The following is a 21165-nucleotide window of genomic DNA, read 5'->3' as shown; positions in this document are numbered from 1 at the left end:
TCGGGCAGCGGTTTAAAGGGCCTGGGGCTCCCCGTGGCCGGAGCCCTGAGCTCTCTAAATCACCGCTGTAGCCCTGCCACCGCTACCCCGATATAACGGGGTTTCACCTATAATGCGGCAGGGATTTTTGGTTCCTAAGGATCGCATTATATCGGGGTAGAAGCGTATTAGTTCAAAGTGGATTCTCCAAAGACCAACAGACAAAGAGAGGACTTTTGGATAAATAGCTAAAGTTTAAACTGACTCAAGGCCTTTTTTCTGATCCAGCAAATGGATTTCTGATCCAGCTTCCTTAGGGTATCTGTTAGGCAAAGGAAATACAAACACACTCTGGGTACTGACCAACTTGAATACAGAAACCAATTAACAGCCTGGGGTTTTTCAAAAAAGCTTCTAGACCCTCTTGGTGGGCCTGAGCAAATCATCTCGGTTGAAGCAATATCTCGTAGAACTCCAATGAACACTTCACCTTAGAAGATTGTTTCTTTCTTGGCTCCCTGTCATACAGAACATCTAAAGAATTCACTACAATTTATGCAGCCTCTGCAACTCAAACAAGGCTACTTTCACAACTTTGCATCTCATCAGCCATTTCCCAACCCCACTTCCACCCCTCAGCCCCCAGAATAAAATGACCTCAATATTTTCTCTATGTCCATCATCTGTAGCAAGGACAATACTTTGCATGTATGTCACATCTTTCATGGTTCTTGAAGTGCTTTTGAAAGACCTAGTATTATAATCAGGGCCATCCATAGGGGGGCGCAGGGCCCAGGGTAGAAGTGATGAATCCGTCACTTCCGGGACCCACCTGTCACTTCCAGGACTGACCGCACCAGTCAATCACACCGGCCCGCCGGGCCCCCCAAAGCACTGATTTGCCATACCCCAGGGATGGCTCTGATTATAATTCTTTTTAATCCTTTTATAATCCCATAACCTTTTTATGAGTGGATAAACAGACAGAAATTAATTTATTCTAAGTAGGTCAATCTCAAAACTGGAAGAAAACCCGTGATTCCAAGTCTCTTACCACCACTAGACACACTGTCCATTCTTGGGAAAGGTCAATTCCTCTTCCCTCCCCACCCAACCAAAAAAAAAGGCCGTTTTCTGAAAGTTCATCTTGGAATGGAATTCTTGAACCACTCTAAGCAAGTAAGTGGAAGGCACGACTCCATGTTACTTTTTAAGCAAGGCATGACTGAATTACTGCAAAACATTTTCGAGTGTCACCACTAAAGAATGTGAGCTGTTACTTTAAAGTAACAATGGAAGCCAGAACCTTGGAATGGAACCTTTCTAATCACAACCCAGAATATATACTGTGACAAAGTTCCTCCTCTACCTTAGTGGGTCCTGTGCTTATTGGCAGATTTGCTCACCTCAGTGATCTTTCCCATAGTCTGGATCAGCTTCTCCTGTGTCTGACCAGGAGTTAGGAGGTTTGGGGGGAACCCGGGCCCGTCCTCTACTCCGGGTTCCAGCTCAGGGCCCTGTGGATTGCAGCTGTCTATAGTGCCTCTTGTAACAGCTGCATGACAGCGACAACTCCCTGGGCTACTTCCCCATGGCTTCCTCCAAACACCTTCTTTATCCTCACCACAGGACCTTCCTCCTGGTGTCTGATAACGCTTGTACTCCTTAGTCCTCTAGCAGCACACCCTCTCACTTTCAGCTCCTTGTGCCTCCTGCTCCCAGCTCCTCACATGCACTTCCTCTTCTCTGGCTCCTCCTTGCCTGACTGGAGTGAGCTCCTTTTTAAACCCAGGTGCCCTGATTAGCCTGCTTTGATTGGCTGTAGGTGATCTGATCAGCCTGTCTGCCTTAATTGGTTCTAGCAGGTTCCTGATTACTCTAGTGCAGCCCCTGCTCTGGTCACTCAGGCAACAGAAAACTACTCATCCAGTGACCAGTATATTTGCCCTCTACCAGACTCCTGTACCCCACTGGTCTGGGTCTGTCACAATACATACCTTAGAGACAGAGGTAAGAGGCCTTTGTTTTGCTAACCTGGGACAGAAAGATTAATGATGGCCATTACGTAGTAGTTTAGAACTCCCATGTAAGAGAGGAGTAAACAGTGGGCAATTGAACATTCACAAAAAACTTTCTGGAGCACAGGCTGAGACTCTTAATGAAATCTTTGGGACTATGCCACTATTATTAAAACCATTAGAAGGAAGTAGGTATAGGATAAAAGGAAACTATTTCAGTTTAAGTCTCTGCAAATATTTCCATTGTGACTCTCCAGTCACTGGTTTGTAGTGCTGGCACCATTACTCTTGGTTGAACTTAAGAGTAGAGGATCTTCCTCTGAAAACATTAAGCCAAAATTTAAAGAACAATTGTAAAAAGATCAAATAACTGAAATGAATGAGGGGAGAACCTGGATCAGTATGGGTTCACAGGACTGGGTATAAGTCATAATCACAAACCCTCCTAAACAAGACAGCTTTCTGCACAATCATTCAAAGAAATTCCTCTTCTGCATATTATGAATATTTAAGTAGTTAGTCCACAATGCACATTAGCTATGGGGAAGAGTTTTTTGTCTTTTTTTTTAGCAGTATGCCTCTACTAAAAAACTTAGGGTGGGATTTTCAAAGTGAGCTATTAATGTTAGGTGCCCAAATCACATTTGTCCCCTTTGAAAATGACAGTCAATGTTTCCTTTCTAGTATGGAGGCTCACCTAGAACTGTACAACTAGAAGATTTTGTTGTGAATGCCATCATTAATTTTTCCCCACTGTCCTATACTCCAGAGATTTTCCACCCTGGAAACCACAATATATCACCTACAGGCAGCATAAGTAGTGTCCCTTTAGATGGCCAGCTCTGGTGTTAATCCTCTAAAATAGAACTGGATGATAAAAAGTACAGAGCCCAGAGGAATCCACTTTGCATCCACCCCAATTTAGCAAGACACTTGAACATGTGACCAGCCCCCAAACTTCAGTGAATCAACTAAGGCCATAGTATAGATTCCAGTGACTCAGGAGCAACCAACCTAGTGCATCATCTGTGCTAAAATGTGTCTCATTCCTACCACAGTCTGCAGTGGCTCTCCCACTCCTCCCCAAGATAATCGGACTAATGGCAATACTTCCAGGTTCTTTTAAGATTAACTCAGTGGTCTTCTAGTGCAGAGTAAAAAGGCAGGAGATGTTAGGGATTGATTCTGACACTCTTACTCGTGTTGACCACCACCTTACATAACTCCACTGGTTCTGTTGAAGCTACTTATATAGTAAGATATTGTCTAACAACGGTGGCAGAATCAAGCTCTTGATTAGCAAGTTGAGGTCAACCTCAGCTCAGCTTTGCTCAAACACAAGAGGAAGAAGGGAAAGTGATGCTGTCTTTTAGTAACGATTTGCACTGCAATCCTTCCATGAGATCAGCTGCATTCTTGAGATACGAGCTCACCTATACGAGTCTCCATCTCTGTTGTAGTCGCACAATAGATAGTCCTTTCCCACCACCTTATCCCGAGCAATCTTCAATGGCTGGTCAACAGAAGACAGGAGATCTTCACAGAGGCTTGGGACCTAATAATAAAAGAAGAGGAGGGGGCAAACATTAAGATTAAAAAGGGCCAGTTTCTCTACTAATTACAGATTGTGTGATTTGTGGACAGAGTTTTAAACTTTACCACTTAATATCTCACCTCCACACTATTTAAAAGAAAAAAGCCTGAATTGTTTTCTAAAATCTATTTATTTATTCTGAACCTGCTCCAAAAAAGTTGCATTTAGGATTTTTTCTCTACCCTATCCCCTCTTCCCCTTGCCCCATAATTTCAGACTTCATTATCCAGCCACTAGTACCGTCTACTAAATTTAAATACATAGATTCTCAGTGTTAGTTTCTTGCCAACAAAGACCAGTGAAGAGACTGTTGAGAACTGATGAATAAAGGTAAATATTTATAATGGAGTGGAAACCAGAGAGCTGCTAAGAGAATAAGCTGTCCATGCACTAGGACTTATTTTTCAGAGGCTCCTGCTCTGGGCTGAGTTTAGAATATTTTCCAGGCAGTCTGCCAAACATTAGTATCCTAAAAAAAATAAAAATATCAAAATATATCTGCTACACTGGTAGCTTTTAAATGGATCCATAATCCCAGCTGCCACCCTGTGCTTTATCTGGAGAAAGGCGCAAATCCTCATCTGAATAGAACATGGCAAAGAATTTTTGACATACCACAGGGAAGATGTAATGACATTTTGCATCACAAAGCTGGTGTAAGCCTCAGCACAAGTAAGCGAGCAAGTTCTTTCCCCCGGTCTCTAGCCATAAAGCAGCAACACGAGCCACACCAGCACTATCAACCTTTCCTCTGCTGCAGGCTTTGCCAAATTTAGAATAGTATCTGCCCGCTCGAGTAGTTTCCTCAGTACACCAACTCCATTTCCCCTGTACACAGTTTAGAATAGCTATTTGTCATGCTAGAGTGTGCCATATTCAGTCTGATGGCTAATTATCAAAATACTTCTGAGGGCCACTATTAAACACAACTGGTGTATCTTGCATTTCACCTGGGGAAAAAGGAGTTCTAGAATTTGTTTAAGAGACAGACAAAAGTATAACATTTAGATGTAAATACTGTTTGATATCACATATATAATTAAAAAAGACTAGATTTTGGTTGCTTGGAGAGATCTGAACTGTGTGGTTTTTTTTTCAGATTCTGCTATTGTTTCTTCTCCCTTATGTATACGCTTGAATGAACATTAATGTTAAAATATAAATATGCAATTTCATGCTGGCATGAAGTCACTATGTAAACTGATAATGCATGTAATTTTCTGAAAGTATCCCAGACAGGATAAATTTAAAACATTTATCAAACAAATGGCTTTAAAAAAGAAAAAAAGCTGACAGGCACATTAGTAACAGGAGATTATACAGGTTAAAAATCAGACCCATCTTGGCTGTCATATAAAACATATATAAATATGTGGGATAGGGAGTTAGGTTCACCTACATTAAATTCATAAAGTGGTTTTAAACCAAGATTGCAATGTTTTCGAATGCTATTATAGTGCTGTATTATAATCATTAGAAGGCAAGATATTAGCAAGTCTTAAAAACCTTATGTTGATATCAATAGAAAATGAAATTGTAAATGGAAGTATCATTGCTGCTGCTGCTGCACTGACGAGAAAATAATGAAATTTGTGTGCCAGTATACGCTTTCCATGCCCTTAAGAACAACAAAACAGCAGTGCAATCAAATAAAGTAATAAGAATGACTTGCTCTAGCAGTATCATGATATATTGCCCGTATAATGTGATATCACCTTGGCTTTTCCATTTGTAGAGGTACTAGAATTTTACACAGTTAGCTCAAACTTCAGTAAAAGTTAGCTGATCTACATGTATTTCAAACTGTTAACCATAGGATTCAAAAATTTTTGAAAGATGCATGTAAAAAAGTAGGCTGGGATTTGTAAAGGAACCCAATGGAGTTCGGAACCTAGCTGCTTTGAAAATCCCAGCTGTAACAAACACCTATTTTCCTCCTTCGAAGAATCTGTGGTTTGACATAGCTAACGTATGGAAGCTGTGGGAGCTATTTAGCTATATTATTGCCTATTAGCTTTTGATATTTGACATTTGAGTCAAGGGTTCGAACAGCAGCATTATATTAGAGAATGTTTCCCAATGAATTTAAATGGCTTAAAGGATATTTCCTTAATTTTTAGATCTGAGTGTCAGCAGCTGCTTGCTACTGTAGGATACAGAAGATCGGCTGTAAGCCCGCTTGGTGTAGGGGCCTTAGTTAGGTGATTTATCTATGGAGCTTGCCAAGTTAAACATAAAATGGATTCAATTTTTCTTTTTAAATAAATCGCCTGTAGAAATTCAGGGGAGGAAGTAAATCCAACAAGCTTTACTGCGCACCATGTACAAATTACCTAGAGGTTATGAAATTGCCATGCTCTCCATGGCACTATATTACCTCAGCCCATAAACATGCAGATTATTTAATCTCAGCAGTCATAGGCCTTGGTCAAGTCCTGCGAGGCGGGATATACAAAGGTTCACGCTAGGAGGCTCAGCTACTTCTAGGGGACAAGCGGCTCAAAATTGCAGTGTAAGACAAAAAGTGTTTAAACGTGAGAGTAAAAAAAGAAGTGAGCATTTTCTAGAAGAACCTGTTTCATTTTTCCAAAATTGGACAAATCCAATACTCTAAGGAATTGGTCATACAAAGGAGATACAAATCAGAAGCGTCATACCACAAACTATGTAAAATGACGTATGTGCGTACACACGCTCATCTGGTTCTACTTTGTCTCTTCCTCCTCTTCTCCATTAGCTATTAGTTTTACAATGGTTTTTCAGGCAGAGAGCAACTTGAGATGAACTCTTCAGTGAAACACACAGTAATTTCAGACACATGTACAATACGATCCAAAGTGCCTTTGTCTTCAGGAACTATACTCCCTCTGCCTCCTAAAACTAGCCAGCTGAATACATTCCATCTTCTCATTTGCTTTATGGCCAAGTGCCCATCCCCTAGAGATAAGAATCTAGAAACACACTGTTCATTTTGTTGCCCATTTAGATGAGTAATAGTGATGAAAACATGATTGGGAGAAGAGTGGCATTCTTCCCAGACTCCATTTCCAATCCACTTCTGTTCCTATCACTTTTGGTTGGAAAAACCCCTACAATGCAAGTGCAGTAGAAGACCAGCAGAGGTCTCTTTACTATTCTTCAAACAGGCAAAACTGAACTTCGTTTTAAAAGGACACAGAGTCAATTCCACTGCAAAATAGCTGCCATGTAGCCACCTGGATTCCCCTTGCAAAAATCTGCACAAGAGAAGATGTAACTGCAATTTCTCTGTATTCGTGAGACTGTTTAGCAATCTGGCTTACCTCTACCAGAAAATACCACCACAAACACAGCAGTGCAACTGCATCCACGTAAGGGCACACAACCTTACCTAAAACTCTGGGATGAATACAATGGTCAAAAACTTTTCTCCTCTGGCTCAATGGAATGCTCTACAACAGTGGTCCCCAACCTTTTTACGCCCCAGATCACTTTTTAAATATAAGGGCAACCCAGGATCTACTCTGCACCTTCCCCAAGGCCCCACCCACTCCATCCCCTGCTCTCTTCCCCCCCACCCTCACTCACTTTCACCAGGCTGGGGGAGGGGATCATGAAGGGGTGCGGGCAGAGGCTCTGGGCCGAGCCTGAGGCAGGAGGGGGTGACAGGTGCAAGCTGTGGGAGGGTGCTGGGGTGCAAGAGGGGGCTCCGGGCTGGGGCAGGGGCTTGAGATGCAGGAGGGGGTACAGGGTGCAGGCTCTGGGAGGGGAGCTGGGACAGGGGGTTGGGGCGCAGGCTCTGGGAGGAGGCTCAGAGCAGGAGTTTGGGGTGCAGGAGGGGGCTTAGGGTGAAGGCTCCCACCAGACAGCACTCACCGCATACGGCTCCCAGTCAGCGGCGCAGCGAGGCTAAGGCAGGTTTCCTGCCTGCCCCAGCCCCACACCACTCCCTGAAGAGGCCAACGCAACTCTGCAGCCCCTGGGAGAGGGGTGGGGGGCACGTGGCTCTGCGTACTGCCCCTCTTGGCAGGCACCACCCCCAAAGCTCCCTGTTCCCAGTCAATGGGAGCTGAGGAGATGGTGCTTGCAGGAAGGAGCAGCACACAGAGACCCCTGCCCTGGGGGCATGCTGGCCGCTTCCAGAAGCCTGCCTTAGCAGGAGTCCTGCTACACGCCTGGAGATGGCGATGGCGATGGCGATCGTTGGGTTGGTGACTGCTGCTCTACAATAAGGGTAGAGAGTTCAACTGTACAGAAGACAGAACGTTATCTGGGGCCAGACTGAAAAGGGAAAATAGTTTTGCCAGGAATTAAGGGCCATCACAAACACCACCACCTTCCATTCTGAAGTGCAAGGTGCATTCTTTGACATTGCTTTCTCTAATAGATACATGGCAATTAGTATATAAATAAAACCTTAACCAAAACAAGATGCTCCACTGCACACCCTTCTCCCTCCAAAGAGAGGATGAAAGAACAAACCAACACATGACAGATATTAGTCATGTCACCTAAAGCACTCAGTTAGCGCTCAGATACTATGGTGATGAGCATGGTGTAAGAATCTGAACAGAACTATTAACTGTAAAAAAAGGCAGCACTTTCAGGGACAATTGCAGCACAATCAACTACTTTTCACTCCACGTAAACTGATTAAAGGTGGCATTCCTTTAAGTCCCTCAGTTTACCCAAATGCCAAATAAGATAATGACGACCTCACACTCATGTTGTCAGGTTTACTTTAGTGCCTAAAGACCTTTGAGGGGGCTTTAAAAAGTTTATAATATTAAGCAATATTAAGAAGCTAATTTAAATCCTGAAAAAGGCAGAAAAATTCAGTAGTCAAGTGTTATGGATAGCATGTCACTTAAGAGCTACATAGGCAATGTCTTCCACTCTTTGGAGATTATATGCAGTACTACCTGCACAAGTGGACTACTGGACAGGGAGGCTGAGTTTTTAGTCAGCATTTCCCATCTTTCTGGTTGAAATCAAACCATTTCTGGACTTCCATGAGGTTGCATTATCTGACTCAAGCTTGTGTCATCTACAGGTAATCACAATATCTTAAGTGTTTATAAGAATTGCAATCTTTTCATCTTCCTTAGATGCATTGTGGTAGGAGTTATTCTGCAAACTGTAATAGGTAATCAATTGCAATGACGCATTTACTGGATTCTATCCCTTTTTTTGGCACAGACTTCAGAAGGCAAGGAAACTTATGCCTCAGTTTCCCTAGGAATAAAATGACGCTTTTCTACTCCAGAAGAAAGTTGAGAGATTTAATAGAGTGATGTTTATAAAAGATCCGAGATACTTAACTGAAGGGATTATATAAAGGCAATGTATTTTTCTTGTTCAATTAACAAGACTCAAGTGTGGCCCAGTCACGCAACGGGGCAGTAATTTTATAGTATTTATTACATCAACTATGTAACAGCTGCTATACTACTTTTTTCAGAGTGGATTACAGGCATACTTAACACATTGGCCTTCACATTCCATGTTGTGGAGCTGCTTATATTGTGAAAGTGGTGTTCCAAAGCTGTCTGTACAAGTTATTTGTAGCTTTAAATGCTTCAGCAACACACGTACCAGGAATGGAGTATTCCAATAGGCACGAGTCTTCTGCAGAGTTCAGACTAGCAGTACCTTTAACAATACAAGATGCTAAATGTAACATGCTCAGGACAGACACTAAATAAATACAGCAATAATTTAATCTTTGGGTTAGTATTCTACACCAAAAAAGCAGCTTTCATTAAATCTCTTCCTCCTCCCCTCCCACTTTAAGATGGTCAAATCCCCAGCCCAGCCTGCCCCATGCACTTACATGACAGAGCATATTCAGATTGTGTAGAATAAGTTTTCATTTAAATAGAAAGTTTCCAAACCTCATGGTTGCAAAGAAACTCAACTTGCACTGGAAGGTTAACTACTCTGTCATCTGGAATTTATAGACAACCTGAATCATTGGTTCTGTGCTATGAGAACCCCTTACCTATACCCTCCATTCATTTTACTGTGTCATTAACTGGAAAACCCGATTATACCAAGTATCATTTCAATAGACAGACAGGGAAAGCATGTGGGATCAAAACACACATGGAGGGAACTGGTATTGCTATAAGGAAGGAGATGCTGAAGAAAATGGGACGCTCACAAGGAAGAGGTAGGAGCAAGAGAAAGGGAAAAGGCAGAGAACCAAAGGCAAAAATAGCGGCTGTTTCCAAAAGGTGATCTTATTTTCCCCAATTAGTGACACTGAAGGGGACAAAGTATGAAATAACTAAATTTAGTTTCTACATACAGGTCATACGTTACCTTTTATCTTTTGCAAACTTCTCCATTTACAACCGAAGAAGTTCTGCCAAGGACTAATCCTAACTTCCTACGCTGGACCCAATCATCACTATTCAAATTTAAATTTGGCTTCCTCTGCACTGTTTGAGACTCCCAAGGTATCGTCACTTCTGCAGATGGGCATTACAAATAAGTCCAACTTCCCCTTCACATGTTGGTGTATGGAGACCACCCCCACAGTAAATAATAAAACCCCACAAAAAGGCATGTCTCCAGGGCCCAAAATTAGTTGTTCAAACTGGGCTTAAATGGCATTGCTATTCACAAGCATGCACCATGGAGTGAGGTGATGGTACTCTACTCTTTTTTTTTTTTAAATTAGATATACAATGAATGAGTAGTGTAAAGGAAAGAAACAATGAAAATGAGACCGCCGTATTATAGTGCATGTTAGTTGAACAAGGATTCTGTTGTCTTCTGTGTAACAGAATTCTTCACTGAGTTAGTGAGCCAGGTATTTGGACAAAGTTTTAATTAAGTTAACCATTTTCATATCAGCAGTACAAACGATCACCTGTGTCCAGGCTGAAATTGTATACCTTCTACAGCAGCCAAGTCAGCCTAATAATTGTTCCTTCCTGATACACTGCTTGACCAACAGAATCAACTGCATAATCTAGATTAAAAGGTCAAGAGCAGATTTTACATCTAGATATGATCTAACTTAAAAAAAAAAAGAGAGAGAATGCTTGTGTTTTGATGGAAAGACAAGAGTTAAAGTGAATAATAATCCAACTCCTACATTACATATATGGGCCCCAAGTTTGCCCTGTGATATGCCCAGGCAATTTCTAGTGGAGTTGGATGTGTGTGACAGTAGAATTCTGCCCCTTGTGTATTACGGATATATTTAGCAACAGATATTAATCTAAAATATTAAGTTCGCAATCTCGGTGGGCTAGGTTGCTACAAGAGCCTTAATTTCTGTCTTTACCAATTTCAGTGTTTACAACTCTAATCCTAATGCTATGTTAATTTGCATATAAATAGCATGCCTGTCCATGCTTAAAGACCAAATTACAATGTGCGCCAACCCTCTAGTAACCTCATTTTGGAAAGTATGTGCAAAATTTGGTGGTGTTAAAGGGCCGATGAATTTTGCCCAAGGACAAGAGCTGGAAAGGAAGGTTCATTAAAGTACTAATAGCTCCAGCTTGGTTGAGTTTCAAAAGACACAGTAAACTATGCATTTGGCCCGGTCTGTCCTTTGAATTAGGCTCTACAACATGCAGGTGTCTGCAGAGATGCAAGATGCATGCAGCTTTTTAAATAAAAAGCAAACAACCCCAAATTTAAAAACAGAACATTTTAATTGCACTTAAGTCTTTAAGGCTCTCATTTTTATTTGAATTCTTATAAGATCGATGTCACTGTATGAAAGTGAAAAAAGATTGTCAACGTCAATTAGAAAACCACTTGAATGCAAAAAACAGCCAAACACTTAGCCGGCACTTTCATAACAGTGATCATTTTGGCATGTCACCCAGTTCAGACTGGATTCTTTCCATTTTGGGCCAGCATCTAATAAAATTTCATTATAATTCTACTGAGTCATTCCGCAGCCTTAGAATTTCCTGTTCCAGCAGAACACAGACACAGCTTAACGGATGTTGCGGAAACTTAAAAAGGAAGCCTGGCTCCACTCATCTTGTGCTTACAAACCACCACTAAAGTCACTCCCCCAAATCCACATATGCTGCTAAACCTTAATTTGATCCATCATATGTCTGTGCTCACAAATTTGACACAAGCTTTGTTTATTAAGTGAGACTCACGGACTTTGAGGCTGAAGACTCAGATGTAAATTATATTTGCAATAGCCCACCTTTAAACATATGAGGTGGGTTGGAAAGGTCTGAGTTTTAAATTTAAAACTGCTATATAGATAAAAATGAATTTGCTACCATAGAAAGGTGCTTGTCTGACAACCCTACAGACCTGATTAAACACTGCTCAGTGCATAAGAGGTACATCATAGTACATCATACATAAACTGTCTGTAATGTGCCACTCTTACCACTTTAAAAGTTATTTTTCCTCCCTTGATATCCTGCTGATAATTGATTTCATCTCGTTAGACTGAGCTCACACTTGGTACAGCAACCCCCATCCTTTCATGTATTTATACCCGCTCCTGTATTTTTCACTTCATGCATCCAATGAAGTGAGTTCTAGCCCACGAAAGCTTATGCCCAAATAAATTTGTTAGTCTCTAAGGTGCCACAAGGACTCATCATAGGCAGTGTCACACTTAGGTTATTTGCAGAGCACTGGAAATAGACCTCAATTCTAATCTCTAGGGATCACATTTAAAGAGTTACAGTAGGTTATCCTTCATACTCATAAAATCCTTGGCCTTTTTCCTGTGACTGGCAACATAGTGCTAGTTGTTGAAACACCACCTCATTCCATGTAACCCATTGAATAGCTGAAGACTGCCACCTGGCAGGCCCCAACCAGCCCTAAATTTTGACCAACGGCCTCACAGTCCATTTTTGTCAATTTCACGGTCAAAGGATTTTAAAAATCGTGTCATGATTTCAGCTATTTAAATCTGAAATTTCACAGTGTTGTAACTGTAGGGGTCCTGGCTCAAAAAGGAGTTGTGTGGGAAGGTGTTGCAGGGTTATTGTAGGGGGAGTAGTGGTACTGCTACCCTTATTTCTGCACTGCTGCTGAGGGCAGCGCTGCCTTCAGAGCTGGGCAAGCTGAAGAGTGGTAGCTGTTGGCTGGGAGCCCAGCTCTAAAGGCAGAGCTGCTGCCAGCAGCAATGCAGAAGGAAGAGTGGCACAGTATGGTATTGCCACCCTTACTGCTGTGCTGCTACCTGCAGAGCAAGGCCATTAGTCAGCAGTTGCCACTCTCCGGCCACCCAGCTCTGAAGGCAGCAGTGCAGAAATACGGTTGGCACGGTATGGTGTTGCGACCCTTACTTTTGCGCTGCTGCTGGTGGTGGCTCTGCCTTTGGCAGCTGCTGGCCAGGAGCCCAGGTCTGGTCTCCAGCAACCCAGCTCTGAAGGCAGTGCAGCAGTAAGGGTGGTAATACTGTGACCTCTCTAAAATAACTTTGTGACCCCCTGCAACTCCCTTTTGGGTCAGGATCCCTAATTTGAGAAATGCTGTTCTCCCCCGTGAAATCTGTTTAGCATAGGGTAAAAAGCACACAAAAAGATCAGATTTCATGGTCTGTGATGTGTTTTTCATGGCTGTGAATTTGGTAGGGCCCTAAGAATGATTTTAAACCATGCCTCCACACAGATAACAAGGAACAGGTTGACCCATCCTAATGACAGGGCCAAAAGGGTAATATGATGGATAGAGTTGTTTTGTTTGAACCAACATGTACAGGGTGAGAGGCGGCACTGTGCTACGTAGAGAGGTTGTACCTTGCGCCCCAATACGTCAGAAGTGAGGTATAACTTGTTTGTACCTGTGTGTAAGAATGCATCCCTGAGGTAGTGTCTTTGTCCGGCCTAGGGGGCAGTGGAAAGTTCCACCACTGACTGAGTCAAGTCCATTGTCAGGGAGCACAGAAGTACTAGCTAGCCGCAACTCAGCAGCACCTTGGACTTCTATGCCAGGGAGCTGGAGATTGTGTTTCTTTTCAACAACAAACCTGGCCAATGTGCCTTCGTACCTTATTAGAGTCTGTGGTCATTGGGGGTTCTCTCAGGGTCTGCTGTGTCAGCTCTCTGCGCAGAGCTGGAGCAGCACAGAGGGAACACACGCACGCAGCCGATTGATATCAACACTGAACAGAGCAGAGCACCACCCTGGTAGCATCTGACAGAGGGTACTATTTGTAAGTGAAGATAATAAAGTCCAAAAAAATCTAACTGTAGGGACAGGGATGGACAGAGACTGCATCCTTCACAGATGGGACAAGCTGTCAACTGGCTTGTCTTATGAATTGAGGATTAAGCCAGTTTGGTCTAGAAAGCATATTAAGATTTAATTTTGTATATAACCATTTGTTTCCATTAATTCTACCTGCTTCTTCTCAAATCTGTTAAATAAACATCTTTTTACCATAAACATATCTAAGTGCTGTGTGTTGAGCAAGGTAGTAATCCTGAGGTGTAACCGGTAAACTAGCATCTACTATTCCTTTGAGAGTAGTGCATCAGAATTCTCTGAGTATCCAGTGAAACAAGGGCTAGACACTCCAGGGGGATGCTTGGAGTGCTGGGGGGTTGGAGTGTGCCTATGATTAACCAGAAAAGAAAGAGCAGGGCATGCAGAGGCCTGCAAGGCAGTTCTTGCATTGCTAGAGGCTGGTGGATTTGGGGAATTGATCCACAGTAGGCACAGACAAGGCTTCATCTCACTAAGGGCAGATGGTAGTGAGATCCTTACATTCCTGGGTATCTCCAGGAAGCACCACAACTTCTCTACTAAAAGGGACCTTTTTCAGAGCTTTCCTGGGATGAGGCTATGGAAGAGTTTTAAAAGTACATCTATTTCCAAACCTTTAGACCAGAGAAACGCCCAACTGAGTAGCTGACTGATATTCTACACTTTTTGATACATACTGTTGGCAAGTCTATATTAATGCTCATGAAAAAAGATTTTAGTGTAAGTGCTTGCTTCTTTTTCTGCATTTTTCTTCTGTCATTAGTACCTTTTAATTTGCTTTCCTGGTTTATTCAAGTCCTACCCAAAATTAAAAATTCACTCTTCTCCTGTAACATAAATTTGAGAACTATTCAAACTTCTCCTAGAATTCACGTTTATTTCTGTGCATCTGGCCAAAAAGGCAAAATAAAATTAAAAAAGTGCACTTGAAGATGGAGCATTGTACCTTTGACTAGCTTTATGAAGACAAAAGGAACTGGTGTTGTGCACATTTACTCTTCTGTTTACAGGTATTTAGCAGATCAGGGCTGAAGATCTTTAAAAAGATGATGTATGCCAGTGACAGAGAGTACAGAAGCTAAAGCACAAGACTGTCTTTCCAGCGGCTATCTTGGTGCACTCTCTCTCAATTTTAATTTGTGACTCAGTTCACCTATTAAGTGGATTTTAAAACCCCTTTATTGCAGAGAGGTGTTTTGAAGTTCAATTAAGTTTAGATAAGTTGCTTCAAGTGCATCCCAGGTAAGTGGTGTTGAGCCAAATAATATTCATGACTATGTACATGTTAAATTTGAGTTTAACTTAAATTGGTTCACTCTGCAACAACTTAACAGCTAGCAGTAAGTTTTCTTCTGTCTGGATTATAAATAGCTGGAAGAATTTTTTGGAAAACCACCTTTCCAAGAGAGTTAGGGTTGGTCTATACTGTTCTGCTGGTAAAATTTAAGAATCAGGAAAAGGCTTTTTTGCGCTCACAGAGATGCTAGTAAGAGCCCTAGAATAGGTATAGTTACACTGGTGTAAGTGTGCTTATACTGGCATAGGAACTGAAATAAGTTACACCAGTCACAGCCACCTTTGCTGCATCCCCATTAGCGATGTTGACATTGAAAGCTGCAAAAACTTCTTGCACGGATAAGCTTTTAATTTTCAAGCTCAGAACAAACTAGTCATCTCACAAAGAAAACAATTTTGGAGAAGTCTATTTGATTGAAAGGGATCTAAAAAGTATTCTTTTAAGAGGAATTACAGTATTAATTTTTACATCTATGTAAGATAGGCTCTGGGGAAAACAACCCCACAACACTGCCATTCAATATACTTCTTCTGCAGTGTACAATCTGAAGTTTCACAGACCAATGTCAGAACTCAATTTCTCATATATAGAAGAAACCACCACTTCAAGTAAGTTATTTTAAGCACGTCACCCATAGACCTAAAGAACAAAAGATTTAATTCAAAATAACTGAAGCCTGGATCCCTGGATCATGTGCATTAATTTAATGAGTTGAATTTTGATAGCTTTAGGGCAAATTAATCTTATCAGTTGTCCATAGACTTAAGTAAGTAGTCCTCTGTCCAGGCTATTTTTCAAATTCTTATCCATCTTGCAGCATAAATGAAAAATCTCAAGTGACTATCCATAATGTGTTTTATTGAGACTTCAGGCATCCATAAAAACCTTTATGTGTAGTGCAGAGAGTTCCAACATAAATACGACAACAATTGTTTGATTTGTATTTGGCAAGGACAATCTGGAAACTGAGAGAATCGCTCATGGTTGGAGAAACGCTTACATTACAGCTGAATACAAGCCCAAACACTTGCCAGTGTTCGGACTTCAAATCACCTTCTTGGATACTACCCGAGTACTCTGTACAGACAGACTGCTTTCAGTCTACTAGGAGACTTGCTAAGAGGTAAGCCCCTGAAAAGAATAAAAAGATTCGTGGTAGAAGCACCGTGAACGCTGTTCAGGGGCCGTTTAAATTAGGGAACTGCCTGCAGAGCCTATGGAGCTGTCTATTTTCCCCTTCCTTGCTAGGGTGAGGGAATACCTAAGTAAGTGGTTTAAATATGCTCTGGTTTCTGAGGACACTATTGTCAATAAGAATCCATTTGGCTTCCGCAGCCATCTTTGGAGAATCAGAACAGAGCCACTGGCCACTATGGGCAGGTCTATACTACCGCTTAAGTTGATCTGACTTGCATCACTGAGTGGTGTGAAAAAGACGACCCCTCCACCCCCGGAGCGACACAAGTTACAGCGACCTAAGCGCTGTCCACACTCAGGCTATGTAGCTTTCGCTTCTCACAGAGGTGGAGTCATTATGCCGATAGGAGAGTGCTCTCCCATCATCAGCATAGATGTGCTGAGGTAGCACTTCTAGTGTAGACCTGCCCTGAGGCTCAGTGTATTTTTAAAAAGTATCTTGACATCGGTGTATTCTAGTGCCCACCACTGCCCTATTCTAATAGGAGTTAAGCATATATAGTTGAATTTGTTGCTCCACTGCACTGGAACATGAATGGCTGAGAGGCAGCAACAGCTTACCAGGGTTTACATTTAAGGAGAAGAGAAAGCCTGAAGTACTGTGAATGCTAACGCAGAGATTTGGGTAACGCCCTCTACTTGATATGGAGCCTTCAACGTTAGAAGATGACTAGTTAAAACCAAGCAGGATCATCTATTCAAAACACATCTCTGATGCATGATAGAACATCTTTTGAACAGATGGAGATGTAAGTAACTCAATTACTTCAAATCAAGGCAAAGACTGTTACCCATCCTTCTTCACAGTAAGGCAGTTTGGTTTTTTACAGTTGAGCTTGTACCTTTTTACTTTATACATCAAAGACCCGAAATTGTCAAGTTTGCCTGTTTTCCACCTTGGAAATATGAGGAATATCAACTTTGGCCTTGCACTTTCACAAGCTGATCCACTGATGTTTCAGAACATCTTGGTTATTTTCAATACCTTAATTGAAAGGATGAAAGATGAACAAAGATCTTCCTTCTCTAAAAAGGAGAATAATTGATGTTATAGGTGTTTAAAAACAGTTTTAAATGGACTAAAATTTCATACTAATCTGAAGGCTCATCTGCATGGGGACTTTACCAGCATAATCGTATTCCTCTCACTCCCCATGCATACTTGAGTGTCCAGACAGATATAATTGTAGTGGTATATAGCTCCCCACTGCCAAAGACAATCCCTCAGAGGCTCAACTTCCACTGTTTAGGTCATTCCCCTCAGCACTTTAAAGATTCTTCTACAGCGGGGGGGAACACACCACACAACTGATTTTCTATTGTAAAAAACAAAAAAAGTCTAAACAGCTTGCAAAGCCTTCTTATAAACCAAAGCAAAGAAGAATTTAAGTAGCATTTTTTTCATTTTGGTAGATCGCGGACAAAGTAATCATACCTGGAAGACTGACGAAGTTGTGTCTGTAAGCAAAACTAATTCCCTTGGCCAAGCTGCTTGTCCACTGCAGTCAAGAAGTGTTTTGCTTTTAATTAAAATCCTCTATTTTACAGGACAAGTAGTATCCTTGTTTCCCTGGATCCAAATTTTCTCAGTCTATATATGTACAACTTAGAGTAAAGAATCCAGCCAGGTTAACATCCAGATTAAGTATTCAACAGGAAAAATCCTTCAGGCACAGGGGCACTAGTGGAAAGCCTGATTAGACAGCATACTGAGAAGTAGTGAAGGTTAATGCTCTAGCTTCCTGACAAAGCAAGCCCACAAAAGTCTAGTCAGTCACCCCACTAAAGCAAGCAGGGATAACCTAGTAACAGTGCTAAGGGGGAAATCAAGGTTAATACCCATTTCTGATGTCTTTTAAACTGGTAGAGAATAGAAGACCTACAGAGCTGAAGTACCAGAGTGAAAAACAATCCTCCCAGACTAAAGAGGGGCACCTCATTTCCATCAGATTCCTATTTTTACACTGCAGTTATAACCTGGGTCCTTAAGAGCATGTTCACCCGAGATCTGAAGAATGGAAGTAGCCATGCATTCATCGTAAACACTGGAATTGCTTAAACTAGTCCGGAACACACTTCATCTTTTAAATATCTTGGAACATACATGAAGCATTTAAGCTGCTTCTTGATCCGCATTTTTCCTTTTATCATGTTTCCCTCCTTATGGGAAGAGTACATTAACTCTGTACTAGACAGAATACCATGCCAGCACTCTTCTGATGAGCAGTCTGCAGAAACTAAGTTCCTGTAGATAGTCAGCCTGCAAGGACAGAAACTTTAAAAACACATTTGTATCCATGGAATGTTCTCCTGCCATAAGCACAATGATTCAGAAATCGTGTTTCAGAAGTTGACAACTGCTCCTCTTAATGTCAATGGGCATCATCAACTTTTAGACAGGCCTCATAAGGCTTCCCTGTCATATTTACCTATTACTCTGAGCATGTTAAGATAACCATCCAGCTACTCTAAAACTGTACCAAGCATGAAGACCACCAGCTTCTTTCCCCTTCCCGACCCAAATCTAACACCTTGTTTTAGGTCAAATAATTTGATCCACCATATTCATGCTACAAATCAACTATCATCCAGAAGGTGTTTCATTTACTACTTTCCTTTCTAGAGAAATCTGCCTGCCAGTTTGGTGTGATGGGAAGAAAGTAGAGGCATGCTTGCTTTCTTTAAGGATTTTTTTTTATTATTATTATTATTAGAGGTGAAAAGAATTGTTGACAGCACAAGTTATTTTCTCACAAAAAACAAAAACACCAACCTACAGGAAGAATTGAAGCAACACAGGTTATGAGTTTAAGTAAATACATTGCAGATACTGTTATAAGAACTGTATTAATGTTTTCAGGTTGTCCCACTTGGTCCACCATCATCATCCCATTTCAGTTTAAGTGCACACTGAACAGTTTAATGACAAATACAGTACCTCTTAAACACCAACATACCCCATGGATTGCTGTCAGGTACACATTTCAAGGCTTCAGTTATACTAACTTCCTCCTTAAGCCTGCTTAAAACCTGTTCTAATTTAAGCTAATGATCCTTAAAAAGTAGCGGCTTCCTACCCTAAAGTCTTTTTTCAAAGTGATTTTAAAGTTACCTTGTGCATTGACAGCCTGCGAGCAGTCTGTTTACAAATAATTACTAATTAAATGCTAAGCAGAGTGTTCCATGCCAAGGCACATTACCAGCACCATACATAGCTTCTTTCAGGCAGGACTTGAGTCTCATGATTGACAAGGTCTTTAATGAACTCTAATTGTACTCTCTGCAGTGGGAGAAAGCAACAACAGATGTGGCAAAAGGGCAAACCACAAACAGTTTTGCTAATGAATGAAAAGCGTTTGGTCTGATGAGAGCCAGTGACCCAAAAAAGTTTCACTCTTCTTCCTACCTTATTATTTCATGTTCAAGTCTGACCCTTTTCCCCAGTCAACACAACACTTGATGGCAGTAATATACAGTTAGTTTTGAGGGGCTATGCAAGCTCATGTTGGCAATGAGTTGTTGAATTTTTTTTAATATACTTAATGAGCAGCATACAGATGTTCCCTGTCAAGGTGACAGAATTTGAAACGAGGGAATTTAATACTGGTGTACTTCTGAACAGTTAGACAAAGCATAAACCTACAGATGTCAGTTTTTACCACGTTGGTTACTGAAACTTTTGCATGCATGTAAGACCCTTCTCTTCTGTTTAGTTTTGTAATATTGTTAGCAGTATGTTGGCTATGACACTGATCTGTACAAAACCCAACTGCAAGATGGCACACAGGATCATGGGTAAATTTTTTGGAATGCCTTGGGACAACAAGTCATTTAGGCCCTATTGAAAATTTTTCATAGGCATCACAGGAGAAGGTGGGCTGTGAGCAAGCTTTTTGAAAATGCAATATCAATTTCAAAAACATAGTAAATGCTTTGTGTTTGCACTCTTTCAAGTTTGCTTCAGTATGACAGTCCTAAAAAGAGAGAGATCCACAGTTAATACAAGCATACAGTCCATGGCAAATAGACCGGAAGTGACTTGGCTGTTCAGGCAGGTGCATAAGAGTTGCTAATAGAACTAAGTAATAAATATCAGCTGGGCTAAAGGGGAGCACAGCCCCTTTATTGTCAGGACCTTGAAGAGGGAAAAGAAGAGCTCTCCAGATTGTGAGTAACCTGGGATAACTGGAAAAGAGCTGAAGAAAGGCCAGAAAAGAAATTTGGGTAGGAACAGCAAGGACAGAAGTGGTTTTAGCAGGGAACGTAGGAAAGATGACAGAAAAAGGATGGAAACAGATAGCTATAAGATTACATGTCAGCAGCAGCATCTCTTTCCATTTAATCATAAGTTTAATTTTTTTTTTAAAGCTCCAACTCATGGAGTCATGTGATTGAGAATCTGAGCTTTCATTTAAAATTTAATGAAGTTCCTATCCCTAAAACGTGACAGTGAAGAAGCTGAAGACATGCACTCTAAAGGATCTAAAGCAGCCAAAAAAACCCACCCACCCCCACCATAATTCAAGACTAACAGTCTCAATTTTGAGGGGTCCTGACATGATTTTGGAATGAGTAGCACTGTTAATCCCACACTTCTGGGAAGAAGCATATTATGGTATTAAAGTGCATCATGGGAGTACAAGTAGACAAAACTAATGTAAATATATGGAAATAAATGCAAGTTAACTGCAGGCAAGGGTAGCGGGAGGATTAAAATCTGATTTAAATTCACCAAGCAGAAAACCATGATTTAAAATAAATCAAAATTTTGTTTTGCATTTGTCCTTAAAATCCATCTTCCTAAAGAAAGATTCAAATTGGTTGGTATAACCATTAAAGTATCTTGATTAGCAACTAAATACTGCCTTGCCACTAAGTTTGGT

General features: G+C 41.2%; 1 protein-coding gene across 2 annotated transcripts in view; it reads right to left on the bottom strand.

Moving 5' to 3' along the window:
* The window catches only part of CAPZB (capping actin protein of muscle Z-line subunit beta), a 107255-nt gene that overhangs the window by 47474 nt on the left and 38616 nt on the right, over positions 1-21165 (bottom strand). For both annotated transcript variants that reach the window (XM_050931361.1, XM_050931362.1), the window contains exon 3: positions 3431-3552. In XM_050931361.1, the coding sequence (XP_050787318.1) occupies positions 3431-3552 (122 nt within the window). The remainder of the gene's footprint in view (positions 1-3430; positions 3553-21165) is intronic.

The sequence above is a fragment of the Gopherus flavomarginatus genome, chromosome 21, assembly GCF_025201925.1.
Source record: "Gopherus flavomarginatus isolate rGopFla2 chromosome 21, rGopFla2.mat.asm, whole genome shotgun sequence".
Taxonomy (NCBI): domain Eukaryota; kingdom Metazoa; phylum Chordata; order Testudines; family Testudinidae; genus Gopherus; species Gopherus flavomarginatus.
The sequence above is the reverse complement of the archived record's forward strand: the minus strand, read 5'-3'. Positions and strand labels throughout refer to the sequence as shown.